The following is a 17,188-nucleotide window of genomic DNA, read 5'->3' on the forward strand; positions in this document are numbered from 1 at the left end:
GTTTTAGGTGAGTCGCTTAGCGGTTTTTTATGTTGGAAGGCTTGCAAGTGGTGGTCTGACCATGTGACTGGAGTTATAGTTCGAAAGGTAACTAGTTCAGTATTAGCAAAAATGACACCTAGGATATGTCCAGCGGTGCGTGTCGGATTGTGGACAATCTGATGCAGGTTCAATGCGTCTAGGGCGGTGATTATAGTTTTTGGATGGTTCATGTTGGGTTTATCAAACCAAATGTTAAGGTCACCCAGAATGCACAGGTTGAAGTGTATTGTTATCACGTTTGAAATTGTGTCTAGAAGTGCGTCTGGGAATGTTGCCTTGCTAGGTGGAGATCTGTAAAGGAGCAGGAAGTTACAGGAGGAAGACGGTGTAGGATTGCATCTTATTAGAAGAGCCTCATGATTCTTTATGGAGATGGGTGATTATTTGATAGCCTGTAGGAGTGGCTTCATGTAGGACTGGAGCCATATCTTCTCCCAACCATGATTTGGTCATGAATAGTATGTCTGGTTTTGCATCGGTGAGAAGGTCGTTGATGTGATGCTTGTTTTTAGAGAGGGATTGAGCATTTATTAGTAGACAGTTTAGTGAGTGGCCTTTGGTGATAGTGAGACTTTGTTTGGTAGAAGAGTGATCAGTATTGTGTGGGTTTGTAGCAGGTGTGTTTTTAGTGCTCGTATTAGCTGTATTAGGATAGCAATCGTGTAGCTGTTCTATATCGTGTTCCTCATCCAGCATGCTAAGAAGGCATTTTGATGGGTCTGCATGTGTATGTGTTGGAGATGGTGTTTGAGAGTGAGTTGGAGTGCTGTGTTGCTTTTGTGGTGTAACATTGTTGTGAAGTAGACATGGGGAAGCAAAGTTGTGACGTGTGGCATGTTGCTTATATTTTTTGTGTGTGTTTAAGGCGGAAGTTGTAGGAGTCCGGGGATGTGGTGCAGCATGTGGGTCATGTAGTAATGTTCTAAATTGTCAAATGGATGAGAGGCGGTTAGAAGAGAGGTGCTGTATTGCTGTGTCTGTGTTCGGTTTTAGCTAACAATAAAGGATGACAAAACAAGAAATATGGCACAAATATACCAAGAATAGCATTTTGTCCCCACCCCCCAGGCTTTGCTGATCTGTCAATGAGATGGTGACTTCTCATATCAATGTTGCTTTAAATATTATTACTGATTATCAGAGAAAAAAATAATATCCCTACATAGAGTACAATAAATATCCTACAGATATAGAATTTCATAAATATTATGTTTAGTAGTGTTTCATTGAATACAGATCAGGTACATTACTCCATAGCATACACTATGATTAAATGCCAACTGATTATTTCACTTTGGCTCTTATGTCAAGATGCCTCACTCAAGCTCCATAGTGAATTACCATTGCTTTATATTTCAAATGTGAATGCTAATATTATTCATTACAAAACATACTGAAAAGCATATTTTCACAAATTAACTCAATGCAGTATTTCATTTACTGACCAAGGCACGTTTTTCCATCAGTGTGAAGTGTGTACTTTGGGTGACATCCACAAACAGGACCATCGTCTGTATCATCGCATGTATGCTGACAACCACCGTTTCCATGATTACATGTCACTGAGCAAAAACATATATGAGAGAAAAAGAAACATTTCAGAATGTGAGAACATGTTACAAAAGTAAGAAGTCTATGCTTACCAGTTAGATCTAGTTCTGTAATACTTGTGAACTGACTTACAATGCTATAAAATACATATGACAGGTCTTCATGACAAATAACAATGAAGATATACAAGGAAATAAGGTTGTGAAAAAATTAATAAATACAAAAGCTGTCAGTCCACAACCGATCTACTCAGATTATTATCCTTAAATAAATATCAAATTACTAAATTATTATTGATCAAGCATACAATCAGAAATTGTTTGACTAATTATTTAGGGTCAAGTATCCCTGCTAACTTATTAAACATAACATAGCTAGACCACAATCCACCTCTAAGAGACTCTGCACAGCCCCTAGTACTGATGGCACAAGCAGTTCGCAATCTTCAGAGGAATGTATGTTATGTGTAAACAGTACCAAACACCACAAAAGCTAAGAACACAAAAACAATAACATTCGTAAAACAATATAAAATTTCATGAGCAAAAAAACTCAAAATTGGATTAGAGATGTGGATTTTTTAAAGTTTTAATTCATAAAGAGCAGAACAACCTAAGATGCCCATTAAAACTCACAATTCACAGTTGACGAGAAGCCATGTTTGATTTACGGCCAACTGTGTTGCGGCAGGTATTTGGAACGCTGAGCAGGACAACCCACTTTTTTAACTAGGGACTTGGAAAATTAGTTGGTTATCAAAGTCTTCCAGTGTGGCAAAGCAGGATGATGAAGCTAGCAAGGGTGCCTGGAAATCATGTACATCATCTCTGTGCTCCTGCTGAAGTCTTCTGTACTAGCATCAAAAGGTATAAGCAAAACCAAGCAGGACTTTTTATCCAAGGGTGAGATTTTACCACTGTGGTAGATTTGCTGACGACTTATCCACGGTTTTAACATCAGACATAGCCACATTTTGGATTCTCAAAACTCTCAAGCAGGGCAAGGCTGGAACCTGCAGCCACAGTGGTCAGCTAGGCCTTCTTCACGTCAAGGAGCCCATCTATCTGTTATGTTCCTGTAGCAGCAATAAGATGGCAGCCACTTTACCTTGTACAGTAGTTTTTATCTCTGGTAGACGGCCAACCATTTGAACCTTGAAGAGAAGTTCCAATCCTTGAGTATCAGCTGGAATCAGGAGTCATTAGATCGTCTTTTTTCCAGCTGCCAGACTCTTCTTTTCTTTATATTGTTCTTCCCATGTCTGGGTGTAGTGTAGTTCCTATTTTCCCAATAGGCTCTGCGCATTGGAATAACAAACAGCAGTGTAGACGTAGGACTGAGGTCATCTAGGTCTCTACTGACTATGTTAGACTTAATTTAGGTTTGCCAGCTAGCTCAGAGGTCACTAGAAACTTTCCTGAATGAACAGGGAGGAGTGAACTTCCCTGATTAGACCAGAAGGGATTCAGCTTCTGACAACCGCATAAACATGACAACTTTGGTCCCTCAGAATAAACAGTGTATCTCTAGAGTCGTGTGAAAACAATAGGCAGCTATTTTACTCAGTCAATCGTGCATGCTTAGTTTCACCAGAGTGCAGAGAAATAGAGAGACGGGCGTTTTCAATAAAAGGTGTTATTTTATTGAGCAGTCTTCTTTCTCATGCAAGAGAAATGAATTGCCATAATTGCAATACTTATCATAAAGTAAAGTGCGTACAGAAAAGAAGTATTATGAAATAATACTGTAAAAGCATTGATATGGTTTCTTAGTCATATGGTACTTTAAAATGGATAAAATATATACATACATTAAAACATTGACTAACGAACTCAACTGGTGCTTCTAAGATACGCCTACCCCAGTGTACCTGACCTAAGCCTAATATGTGGGAAGGAGTAAGCAAGTTGCAGTCTTAAGTTAAGTTAGATTTTTTTGCCAAGTATCGGAATCAAGAATTCTCTCTAAGGTTTTAATCAGCTCCCTACCTTGGTTATAGAATGACGGAGGTCTTGAATCTCGCTTCTCAGGACTCTATCTCCCAGCAACCCCCGAGGGTGACTTGGGAACACCGGAGCTGGATGTATCGGCGTGAGAAAAGGCAGCTTCTCCAGCGCGTCAAAGGGGAGGGGCGGGTTCCTTCGTCTCTCGCATCAGCTGGGCTTCGGATAAGTAGATAACCGCTCTGCTCCACACCACAGTGCGTTTGCTTAAGGCAATGTTGGTATATTTATACCTGAAAGGTGCCGGGTTTGACGTAAGGTTGGACATAGTCACTAAGAACTAACAGTTCTTTCTGGACTCCAGGAGTTCTTGTGCAAATCAAAACAAAAGCAGGGGGGGGTTTCCCGGGCTGCTGGAGGCTTGGTTTGTTTAAATAACGCGTTGTGCTTTCTAGGAGTCTATGGGAGTAGCCTTGCCGTGCTTTGGACTGCATGGGCTATTACTAAATATGGATATGATTCTTATGCCTTTATAAGGATATTATTTATTATAACCACATAAGGGCATGAATCGGGAATATCCAATTAGGGTCCTAGTTAGAAATACAACACCCACTCCACGTATTAATGTCCATCATTACTAAAAGTAAGCAATATTAAACATATGATGCATGTATGTTTTCCAACCCACCCCAAAATACATAATTGCATTTGAAATGGTGTATGGTTTATACACGAAAAATGAGTATCTGGTACTGTCCGTTCTTCAAGCAAGGTTATCATTCAGTTAAATGCATATATATCAGTTGAATGAATTGCGAAAATTTCAAACGAAAATTACACATGGCTCTGTATACAGAAGAGAAGGTCGAGACCATTTCATCACATATTATTATACAATAATGTACATGTGCTAGAGGCGGAGGTAAAATATTGTCTCTAATGTCTCTAAAAATAGAAGCTCTGTTCTCTAAGAATAGTTCTACTTTAAGCAAAGTATCATGTGCCGGAAAAAATTGTAAATATTTTTGATGTAAAAGAAAAATAATTTCGCTTTCAGGGGAAAAAAATAGTTCCAAAAGTTTTCAGTTGCATTGTTTAACAGAATTGAAGGCCAAATTCAGAGTTCAAGGAACACTGTGTGCTTGTTTTTTAAAAGTTATTCCTGTTGCTCAGGGGAGAACATTGATCAGACAGGCTTGTAAAAAATTGGTCTACAACATCAGGTAAAAGTTCGACCAAGTTTGAAAATACTGCAACTGTGCAGTTCTCTGCGTGATTGCTATCGTCGATGTTCGGATCAGCAATGCTCACAAAAGGTTGTACCTGTTTGGTGCTGCTTTCCTCTGGTACTTCACCGCCACCCACTCGTAATGGTGAAGTCTCAACGAATGCCATCATCAGAATAGGTAGCCGCTGGGGACAACACATTGCATGAGTCGTTACAGGACCTACCATTGGTACTGCTGATGGTAGTGTAAGACAGACGTCCAACACGCATTCTTCTCCGCATAGCAGACATCGAAGCACAGGTAAGATGCAATCTTGCCAGATTGGTCTGAATGAAAGAAACCATGTTGCACTCAGATCGCTTAGCCGGGCTAATCCGAGGACTTTAGTGATTTTGTCTCGGTAGCGTATTGCTAGGATCGTTTCTTCCATCGTTGCTGGAGTCTTGTCTGTGGCTTGGCTTGCCATATTGGAGCAGAAGGAACAAAAATACAATTCCTGCTACGAGTCCCAAAATTAAAGGTAGGCCACCAAAGACAGAATGGACAAAATTCGGGAAGATGCCCAGAACTGTTTTAAACGGTGTTAACAGTCACGCAAAAAATGTCTTAAATACATGTGCGATGCCACTGGTATCAGACATGTTTAAAATTTGACTTAACATTTCTACGAAATGCACGGGGCAATTTGTCGATAAAAGGGTATGTATCTCTGATGTTGTCCTTGCAACTTGCAGATCATACGTTTCTTTGGATGAGGTCAACGGCATAGTCGTCTGTAAAAGAATAGACTTCATTCTGCTTAAAGTATCAATTCGAATAGAAGAGATATTCACATAAGGCCATATTGCCGCCTCCATGTCTGGATTGCTGTTTGGATACAATACTTGCATACAGCAAACGACCCTGGAAGTAACAGTTACAAGATAGCATTCTCCTGGCACCATTCCACAACAGCTGTAGTCATTTATTAAAACGTCGCTACCGTTGGAAAGCTGTCTGAAGAATGGTTCTATCTGTGTTGCAGGAGTGCCTTGCAGATGACAAGGTTATTTGAAGACCCTTCGCAGGCTCCATGCAAATTAATACCTTGACACAGAAGTGTACTGCTTAGTGATTTTTTACAATTATTGCCACTAAGGAATACCTCCTTTTCCCCATCACTATAACATTTGTGTGTGTAAGGTAAATCCCAGGTTGATTTGATATATCCTTTACCCAACCTTTCATACTGGCCTGCTGGTATATATTCTTGGCAATATTTAAACTGGAAAGTTGTAATCGGAATTGTAATCGTTCCATGTATCATCCATTCAATGACGGGTCTCTCTGACATTGTCAATGGTAATCTCTCAAGTTTTTCAATGCTCAGAATTGTATAGTCTGCTCCTTTTTGTGCCAAACTGATTTGTTTATCAGTAAGGTTAAAGATAGAAAATAATGACGTTATCTTGATTAGACTCCATGGCACGTAGCCTGAACGTAGGTTTTGCAACGTCCAGCCTAGCTGTACAATAGAACGCAATTGAGACTGACCATGTTGTAACATTAGCAGGTCTTGCTCCATTATATCAAAGGCAGATGATACAACACTGTCCAGTGAATATATTCTGGAAGACAGAGTCGTTAACCCATTGTCCACAACAGAAAGAGATTTTTCCAAATTTATACGATCAATTTCTCGTATTCTTTCTGCTGTTTCAATTAGCATTTCTTTCCAAGCTTCGTTGTATGCAGCGTATATACCGGCCGCTATGGAACGTTTTTTGACTCTTTTTGCGAGGTCCCAGTATGAAATCTCGCAAGTCAGCACCTTCTTTAAGTAAAGTCAAGTGTTGCTTAATTTCAGCCAGTGTGGATTTCTGTAGCCACTCAAGGCATCATTTCCCAACACTGTATGTTGTAACTATCCCTGGATGTTGTCTCTGGGAATATCTTGGGCCTGGTCAAGTCAGTTTAAAGCCCTGTTTTTTATTCAGGAATCTATCTTGAAAGTTATTCGTGTCTGTGGGCCAGATCAACCATTTTTTCCAATCAGGATTTGCTCTGTTTTGGTGAAAAATATGGGATACGTCTATTTCCACATCTGTAGAGCAATCACTATCAGGTATGGGCATTGGAATAAACGGTTTATTTAAATCTTTTATCTTTGCTAAACTAAGACAAGTAGTTTGCTGAACGGTATCATTTAGGAAAATTATTTGTTCTGGGATCGTGCAGGCTCTAAATAATGATTCTAGACCTTGTAACTGCCATTCTTTTGTTCCCCAGATGGTTTTTGTTTCAATGTTATTTTTCCAAAATTCAAAACCAAATGTCATTTTGTCATAACATTTTTCTAAATAAATCAGTTTAGTATTTGTCAACATTGTTTTCATTCCTGTCTTATTTAACATTTTAAATTAAAACGTTTCTGGATCACTGTTAAACCCTGAGAAGTATGGAAATTTCTCAAAAAATGTTTTCGAACTTCCTTTTGGAGGAGTTGGACAGTGTTCCCATTGATTATAAGAAAAAACATTTCTAGGTTGCACAGATTTATGCAAATAGTGATGACCATAGTGATTGTAACAGTATAATTCTTCATAATTTGATGAACCCTGTAAATAATCATGTTCTGTAAATTTAGCCGACATTACTAAATCTGACATCATATTATTAATATTTGCAAAGTACCAATCATCAGAAAAAGAACTTGGTATCACAAAGTCACTTAAGGAAACCTTAAACTGGTGTGGATACTTCAAGAGCTCAATCGGGCCATATATTTCATAGTCAGTTCTGTCCCATGCTATACCCCCAAGTATTGGATTGGCTGTGATGTTCACTGATGATAGTTCTCTTTTCTCGATGTGAGAGGATCTGTGAGACTTTAGGACCAAGTTGATGTTCTGACTTGCTGTGTCCATTGTACTATATTTTCCATCAATGAATTTACCCAAGCATAAAACCATGATGAGCCAAAGCAGGAGGAAAAGTACACCTAACACAGTCCGAAATTCAATCCATGGTAAAATCAGATATGTCTTTTTTAGTTGGTAAAAGAGCTCGGTTATTTTTGCTTTGAAAGTTTTTGTTGCTGGCTTGTCTCCATGTTCACTTGGACCATCGGAAAAGTCATCAGAGTTGATAAAATAGCCAGATGCTGTTCTGTCAATTGGTGGGATTGCTTCCGGATTTCCATTGATCTTTGCATTTTCTTTTGTTACGTTTGTACATTCTGATGCTACATCGTTGTAGATTGGTGTATCATCACAAATTTTTGCAATTTGGGTTTCAAGAGGCACAAGTTCCATGGCTTTGTTACATAGTCCTTTTTTATTTACTGTTGGTTTATCAAATGTGATTAGTCTCTCAGTTTGAACCTCTTGGATAGTACGAAAGTTTGGTCTTCTGCTATTTCTTGGGAGTCCACTGGGCCTACTACTTATTATTGGCCACATGATTGCGGTTTCACCAGATCGATGGAAACAATTCTGTTTTCCTTTTTACCAGCAAGTGGCGGTAGTACTACTGATCTTGTTCCGCTGACAGCTACGACAGGTACTGCTTTTCTGTAAGAAGGCCCAAATTCCTTCTTGACCGTGATCAGATCCCCAATCTTTGGAATCCAGACAGGTCTTGCTGGCACAGGTGGTTCTTCAGTGGTTCTTGGCTTAAACGTGTTACTTAGACTTTTTCTCTTTTCATTCAAGTCCTGTAAAACAACCAAACGATCTTTGATATCAAAAGTTTTTTCTTCTGCCACTGAAGTCTGACGATCCAGATCCTGCATAATCATTCTAGTACCAAACAAAAGTTCATACGGACTGATACCTTTTAGAGAATTTCTTGGCATGTTATTAAGACTACGTTGGACACTTATTAAATGTTTGACCCACCCATCACCCGAACCTAATACCCTCGCCGTTATAGATTGCTTTATGTCACGTTTTTTTCTTTCCACTACCACATTTCCCTCAGGATGGAAGGGAGAAGAGTACCGCAATGCAATGTCCATGCTGGTCATGGCCTCTTTGTAAGCTCGAGAGCTAAACGCAGGACCCTGGTCAGAATGTAGCATGCCAATTGTGAATGTGCTGATAAAGACTCGCAAATCTTTTATAACAGTTCTGGCATCAGCCGAGCGCTGGGGCCACATCCAAATGAATCTCTTGCAGGAATCCACTGCGACCATGATATATTTGTAGTTGCCGTCCCTTTGTAAGGGACCACAGTGGTCCAGGTAAACACATGCTAATGGTTTATCTGAGATTAGAAGGGACGTCTGCGCTGGTCGTTTTACTGTTGATACTTTCATTCTTTGGCATATTTCACATTCTAGAACATAGTTTTTAGTTTGTTTTCTCATGCGTGGCCACCAATATCTCTGTTTTAATAACGCTGTTGTGGCGGAAATCCCAGCATGTGCAGAAGCTAGCCCTTCGTGTGCTGCTAAAATAAGTCCTAATCTGTGTTCCATGTTTGGAATTACTCTATCCCCCACTCCAGGGATTCAAGCAAATGGAACATTATTTTCATCCGTTATGTATGAATATTTTCCTGGAAAGCCTTTCGGGAGTGTTTTCTTATCATCTTTTACTGAAGCACTGACAGCTTGCATTATCTCGCTGTCTATTTTTGTTTTTGACCGGGTGATAGCAGCTACGGAAGCCGTTTGCACAGCTTCCTTCGCGGCTTCATCAGCCAATGAATTCCCTGCAACGTGAACGCCATCACGTTGATGACTCTGTGTATGTATCACGTGAGTCTTTCTTTCTGCAAAAGAACTACTTGTTCCCAAAGCGTTTTATGCTTGATTGTGCCACCTTTTGCATCTTTGAAGCCGTTTTGAACCCAGTTCTGCAAGTATTCATTGTAAGATTGAACGCAGTAATATGAATCACACACTATTAGTGTGGGGAATTCGTGATCGGTATTTTCAAGCGCCATCTTAAATGCCAGTAGTTCAGCTCGCTGAGCTGTACAATCTCCTAGAGATTGGGTTTTAGTGACCAGTGGTCTAAATTTGCCTTTGTGCCAATGACCTTTAACGATCGCGCACGCAGCACTATATGCTTGTTTAGCCCCAACTGTGGGTTGTGCTGATCCGTCTGTATATATTATATAGCCGTAATGTTCAAGAGGCAGGATTTCGGTCGGCAGAGGACATTCAAATTCATATTGCAGAAATTCTTGTGTTTTTGGATTAGGATCAAATTTGTATACTACGTCTGGTGCAGCAAGAGAATTAACCCATTGTATCCATCTCGGATGTAATGCTTTGGCATTTGGAATGCTTGCTCTTGTTACTGCTTCTAGAGCAGGTATCGGTGTAACAATTATTATACGTTTACCTTGTGCGAGGGCTCTTTCTCTTGCTACAGCAGTTTGAACCGCTGTCAGAATTTTTTCTGTAGAACTGAATTTCATTTCAGCTTGAGTGTACAAATGTGATTTGTAAGCTATAGGTACCGTTTCTCCCTCATTAGAGGTCAGGTACGTGAATCCGCATCTTCCTGGGATGACTCGGATTACAAGGTTGCGTACGTTTTCGCGTGTTTGCAGTGTTGTTTTAGTTAACATGTCTGTCTGTAATGATCTCAAAATTTGTGTGTTTTTGAGTCCAATGTATTGATTTAAAATCAGGTTTTATTAATTCATAGAGGTTTAACTCTCTCTGCGTAATTTAGAATGTATGTTCTACTGTAACTCAGGAAGCCTAGTATTGATTGTAAATTTTTCAGCGTTTTTGGTGCTTAGAGTACTGCACACTTCTCTAAGAAGTTGTGTGCCAGGCTTTTGCCTTCACTTGATAACTCATATCATAAAAATAGGACTGTTAGATGGGCCATTCTGGACTTTTTAAAGTTGAATTTGATGCGAACCCAAGATTTATGGTGTTCACTCTTTTCAAGTGGGTCTCCAGGTCATCGTCTGTAAGATAGATGTCATCGACATATGATAATGCATCATCATCATATATTTGTAGTAATTCTGTTACCCTTGCTGTGAATAATCCTGGGCTATTCTTAAATCCCTGTGGGAGTCGGCAAAATTGTTTCTGCGACCCCATTATTGAGAAAGCGGTCAAATACCTGCTTTCAGGTGCAATGTTTTGACAGATGAATCCATTAGAGATATCTAATGTCGTTTTATATTTTTTGCGCACAATGTTGTTCATTAGTCCTGCACTGTGAGAGTTTTGTACTGCAAAAGTTTTGCAACAGGAGTTTAAATGTCTGTAGTCCAAAACTAGGCGATATAAATCGTCTGGTTTGGAGACAGGAAACAGAGGATTGTTCATTTGTGAGGTGCATGTTTCAATTACCCCTTGATATTCAAGTTGATCTAAGATCTCCCTGACTTGCTTTTTAGCTTCTTGTTTAACTGGGTACTGCCTTTGCCCAGTAGGTTGATTTTTTAACTGGAATTTGTGGTGAGGTGAGTCCTCATCCAATCCTACATGATTTTTGTATAATGCAGGGGCTTGGGTCACTGCCCATTTTCTTGCGATCGTGTATTTTTTATGAATTTGGATATGATTTGAGATGGCTGGCATAAGCATTTCTTCATCAATGCACAATGGGATAGCACCGAGTTGCTGCTATTGTTGCATAAGCATTTCTTCGCCATGAGGGCATTCTCTGACAAACTCTAGTGGCCAGTCTTTTTCAGCTAACAGGATGTCGTAGCCTTTAGAAAGATTCTCCCAAAAGAGACTTATTTTCCTAGTTTTATCTCCCTCTACACACAATGTTATTTCATATAGTTTATGGGGCACACTAACTCACACACTGTGTCTGCAGTTTCCACCTGAATGTATTAATTCGTGTCCACTATCTCCAGAACATTCATCAGGATCTTGCGAGCTATGGTCACTTCTGCTGCGCTGTCTAGCATCATCTGGGCCCACTCTCCGTTTTTCAGTTGTGTCCTCAGAATCCTCGGAATGTTTCATTTTCATACTTGCTACCTTCTTTCTGGGAAATTGTGATTTTTTACTTTGATGAGCAGGTTCTTTGTCTTTGGACTTGACGTGATCTTCCTTGTGTTCTGAACGTCCTCTTCTTTCCGATTTCTGTGAGGAAGATCGAGAAGGATCGAGAGGGACGTGTATCAATGCATTAATATCTATCAGGTTTTCTTATTTTATCCCTATCTCTAAGATTATATCTTTTTTCAGAGGGTTCCCTTTGGGGAGACTTGCCTCCTCGGCCAGGAAAGCTTTCTCTCCGTTGAGGAGACCTTCCTCTGGACTGGAATCATTTTTCTCTGGGAGTTGTTTGTTTATTACCATCCCAACTATTTTTCGGAGTATTTAGATTATTTTTAATAAATATTTTTTCAGGATTTTCAGTTAGTTGTGGTTTTACAGGTTTACCACCTAAAATATCTCTGCCTAATTCTTCATAGGATTTTTCAATTATTTTAGCAAGCTCAAAAGGTTGGTCTTATATATCTGTTTCCTTCAATTTTTGGAGGTACTCTATATCGTCCTTTGCCAATTGAACTAATTCTCTATATGCCTTTGTTAATTATTTTAGTTTAACCAGAAGTTCCTCACTCAACATTGTTTCAATGTCTGGGTGTGTTGAGTAGCTGGCTAGAACCGGCCATGTGGCTCCTGGTCTACCTAGTGGACCGAGCCTGGTGATGTGATTTTGATGTTTTAGGGCGCCTTTAAATAAGAGCAGGTGCTCTTGGTATGTTAGTGGAATTTCAACTTCCTCGAAAGGAGAGTATTCCTCTGGAGCTTCCGCTATTTTGTAGTAGTGGAACTCATGTGTTACAGGATGTGCTACTGGAAAGTTTATCCAGGTATAGAATACTTCTGTCTGCTGAAACTCATGTGCCTCTACCACAAATACGACTGTACGACTTCTTGATGTTAATCCATTTTCTATAAGTTTTATAGTTATGGTTTTCCTTATATTGACCGGGATGAGTATTGCATCCGGGTTGTTTCCTTGGACAAGTGTGTCGTCCGCTATGAGTTGAGCTGCTAGTCTAACTCTTTCCCTTTCTTCGTCACTTTCTGACATTTTTACAGTTTTTTGTAGCAGATCAAGTTTCAAGGAAACAAAGATTAGGTGCACAATATTTTGGAACACTGTATCCTTCAACGTTGACTAAACCAAAAACTAATACATAGGATTCTCATCCTACTAAGTTCTGGCAGATATTAACCTTTCACCCACTCCGGACGTCTATTGGAGTTTTTTACGGGAAAAAGGGGTCTGTGTGAAAAGTACGACTGAGTTACTCTAGTGTCTTGCGTTAGATTATTGCCTTACCAAACGTTGGGCGCAATGTAGTGTAGTTCCTATTTTCCCAATAGGCTCTGCGCATTGGAATAACATAAACAGCAGTTTAGTCGTAGGCCTGAGGTCATCTAGGTCTCTACTGACTATGTTAGACTTAATTTAGGTTTGCCAGCTATCTCAGAGGTCACTAGAAACTTTCTCGAATGAACAGGGAGGAGTGACCTTCCCTGATTAGACAAGAAGGGATTCAGCTTCTGACAACCGCATAAACATGACAACTTTGGTCCCTCAGAATAAACAGTGTATCTCTAGAGTCGTGTGAAAACAATAGGCAGCTATTTTACTCAGGCAATCGTGCATGCTTAGTTTCACCAGAGTGCAGAGAAATAGAGAGACGGGCGTTTTCAATAAAAGGTGTTATTTTATTGAGCAGTTTTCTTTCTCATGCAAGAGAAATGAATTGCCATAATTGCAATACTTATCATAAAGTAAAATGCGTACAGTAAAAGTAGGATCATGAAATACTGTAAAAGCATTGATATGGTTTGTTAGCCATATGATACTTTAAAATGGATAAAATATATACATACATTAAAACATTGACTAACGAACTCAACTGGTGCTTCTAAGATACGCCTACCCCAGTGTACCTGTCCTAAGCCTAATACGTGGGAAGGAGTAAGTAAGTTGCAGTCTTAAGTTAAGTTAGGTTTTTTTTGCCAGGTATCGGAATCAAGAATTCTCTCTAAGGTTTTAATCAGCTCCGTACCTTGGTTATAGAATGAAGAGGTCTTGAATCTCGCTTCTCAGGACTCTATCTCCCAGCAACCCGCGAGGGTGACTTGGGAACACCGGAGCTGGATTTCTCGGCGTGAGAAAAGGCAGCTTCTCCAGCGCATCAAAAAAGGGAGGGGCGGCTTCCTTTGGCTCTGGCAACAGCTGGGCTCTCAGACAAGTAGAACGTCACTCTGCTCCCCACCACCGTGTGTTTGCTTAAGGCAACTTTGGTATATTTATACCTGAAAAGTGCCGGGTTTGATGTAAGGTTGGACATAAGACGTTACTAAGAACTAACAGTTCTTTCTGGACTCAAGGAGTTCTTGTGCAAATCAAAACAAAGGCAGGGGGCATTCCCGGGCTGCTGGAGGCTTGGTTTGTTTAAAGAACGCGTTGTGCTTTCTAGGAGTCTATGGGAGTAGCCTTGCCGTGCTTTGGACTGCATGGGCTGTTACTAAATATGGATATGATTCTAATGCCTTTATAAGGATACTATTTATTATAACTACATAAGGGCATGAATCGGGAATATCGAATTAGGGTCCTAGATAGAAATACAACACCCACCCATTCGGATGTAAACATAAATAGGCTTAGTAAAAAACACAGAAACGGGGTGGAGGAAAAAAATTTTATAAGAGACATTTTCAAATATTTAGACTATTTCCGTGCTCAGATCAAGCAAACAACAGAAGCTGGAAAGAATGTCAAATATATTTAAGCACATTTGTGTCCAATTCTCAACTCCAAGTATTACACTGGTGCAAGTCATCCTGTATTCAAATAATTTTACGTCACCCTCTAAAGACTTTGCTTCACTTTTGCAGCTAATTTATTTTATCAAAATGATCAAGGCTGCAGGTTTTATGGGGAGCTGACAAAATGTTAAAGAATCACACACGTTTAACTTCGGTTTGCAAAGGTCCACGGGTGTCATTATCGAAAGAAACACATAATACTTCTATTAATATAGGTGAAGGACAATGTAAATGTAAATGTACATGTATTTATATAGCGCAAATCGCCCACATCGCAGGCATCTATGCGCTTACTTAGGGAACCCGTCCTGGTATTCCCCTGTGAGATAACCCCGGCAGGGTATCCACAAGGTGAAAGCCAGGCATCCCGCCGCGAGGGGCCGTTGTGGAGATTAAGCAAGCTATTGCCCAGAGTCGCAGAGTCGAGTAGGCACCGGAGCGAGAATTATCGAGTCCGTGGAATTATTGAGCCCAACCCCCGTCGAGGCGGGGAATTGAACCCTGGTCGAGGGCCGATCTCAGCTTCCGGGTCTGCCGCCTCTAACCCCTGAGCCACACTTCTTCACTGAAATACTGCCAAAAGCACAGTGCAATGCAGTGGGATCAGCCAGTGACGAAATTACCATCTCCTCTATTTGAATTACTGATCACGATCATTCTGTAGCACAATTCCATTTAAAAAAATAGAAAAATTACTGTCCAAAGAAAAATCAGCTGTGCGCTGATAGTAAAGGGATAAAACCCATAATTCATTTTGTATTGTATTGCAACATTTATAAAGTACTTACTAGGCCAAAGTGGGGTACTGAAGGGTTTGCCTATAAGGGTAGCACGCTACACTGTGTAGGATGTGTGGTTGGAAATACATTATCTTTGTTTTTGAGCCTGTGTGGAAAGTTTTCCTTGTCGTGCGAGGTGAATACAGGGGTGTGGTTATAATGTTTTGGGATGCAGCGCTCAGCAGTGTGATAGATAAATAAGAGACAGGTATGCAGTTTATGGTTTTCAGTAAACTGGCAGCTTTCAGTCGTTCTGCGGGCTCCTGTATATATTGGGTTGTCCATTCTAAGATATTTTGTTTTTAAGTCTTTAGTTCTGAGCAGACATGGTTTGTTAATATCATCCCGTAACTGCCTGCAATGGTCGCTCTCTAGTATGTATAGAGCGTGGTGGAACCATATATTTACTCTTCCTCTTAATTATAGTCTGCATTTTACTTTTTGATGGGGCAGGTGACAAAACAACCAACTGCTCCGGGATCTCGTGTCCATTTATTGACTGGGTCCAAAAGGGATATGTTGCAGGATTCGCTGTTAATGGCAGTCTCAATTATATCGACAAAACCTGTTTCCCCTTGTGTGCTGTCTCTCACACTTCCCCCTCCAACCGATAATCTTCTTTCTGCCATTTCAATTTCCTTTTCTATCGCCTTTGATGCCCTGAGTAAATAACCATTGAGCGTTGAACTCACCAGTGTCTTTGGTGTATTTTGATTTCCTCCCCCTGACAAAACACATGTTGAAACAGCCCAGCCCCCATGGTCACAATTTTTTCAGTGCTGTAACGAATCTGGCCAGAAATGTGGGCTTGGGAGTCCCAGCATGAGCTGTTGTGCGGGCTATAAAGCCAAGATTTGATAAAGGTGCCCTTTGACAAATCAGCGTTGACCGAGATTCAGCTGGGATGAGGACGAGCTAAAAGAAGTGGGCTGAGAGATGAAAAGCAAGAAGGAGATGTAGGAAAGGAATAGGGCAGCAGAGGCACAGAAGAAAAAATGTCAGTGAAAAAGTTGGCGACTGAGAAAAGTAGATGAAGAAACAAAATGGAAACATAATAGGGAGTGAGATATTATAGGCAGAGTGGGGAAAGGAGGAAACGCTGTTGCTGTAATATGGACAGAGAGTTAAAATAAATGCGTAAGAGGAGAGAGAGAGGGAAAGGAAGAGTGGGAAGAAGTAAGAAATGGAAAGGGCGGGAGCAAAGGGGAGTGCAATGAGTGACAATGAGAGGAGAGTGACGGGGATGGAGATGAGAGAGAAGTTCACAGAGAGGAGAAAGCGGCAGAGGGGAGGGGAATGAGTGGCAATGAGAGGGGGTGACAGAGATGCATATGAGAGAGATTTGCAGGGAGGGAAAAATGGAAGTGGAAAGAGGTACAGCAAGGAGAGTCACACGGAACGAGATAAAGAGCGTGTGATAAGGTTTATAAGGGCCAAATGAGAGTCGAAAGAAGAAAAAAAGTTACTTACCTGTAACTTTGGTTCCCCAGTATTGGTAACTTTCATAGATTCCCATGCTTTGTATCATTCCCCGTCGTCGGAAGGGGAGCCTCTGTAAATAAAAAATATCATAACCATAGGTAAAAAAGAGAAAATTGGGCCTAGGCCTCATCTCATTTTGTAGCTTATCCGCCTCTTTTTGTAAAAGAGACCAAACTTTCTGCAACAACCAATCAGAAGAGCCTCACCCCATAGAACCCTCCTGAGAGAGCCTCAGATTTTCGTAGCCGTTGTGTAACAGCGATCATCTCAGTAAAAAGGCCGAGCTTTCCCAGGGGAGGAGGCTGCGCGCATGGGAATCTATCAAAGTTCCCAATGCAGGGGAACCAAAGTTACAGGTAAGTAACTTGTTTTCTTGCCCCA

At 40.5% G+C, this 17,188-nt stretch overlaps 1 protein-coding gene across 8 annotated transcripts in view; it reads right to left on the reverse strand.

The window, feature by feature from the left end:
* SCUBE2 (signal peptide, CUB domain and EGF like domain containing 2) overlaps window positions 1-17,188 on the reverse strand; it is a 669,241-nt gene that overhangs the window by 385,809 nt on the left and 266,244 nt on the right. For all 8 annotated transcript variants that reach the window (XM_086955987.1, XM_086955986.1, XM_086955985.1 and 5 more), the window contains exon 6: window positions 1,488-1,604. In XM_086955987.1, the coding sequence (XP_086812113.1) occupies window positions 1,488-1,604 (117 nt within the window). The remainder of the gene's footprint in view (window positions 1-1,487; window positions 1,605-17,188) is intronic.

Source organism: Lissotriton vulgaris, chromosome 2_1 (assembly GCF_964263255.1).
Source record: "Lissotriton vulgaris chromosome 2_1, aLisVul1.2, whole genome shotgun sequence".
NCBI classification, from domain to species: Eukaryota; Metazoa; Chordata; class Amphibia; order Caudata; family Salamandridae; genus Lissotriton; species Lissotriton vulgaris.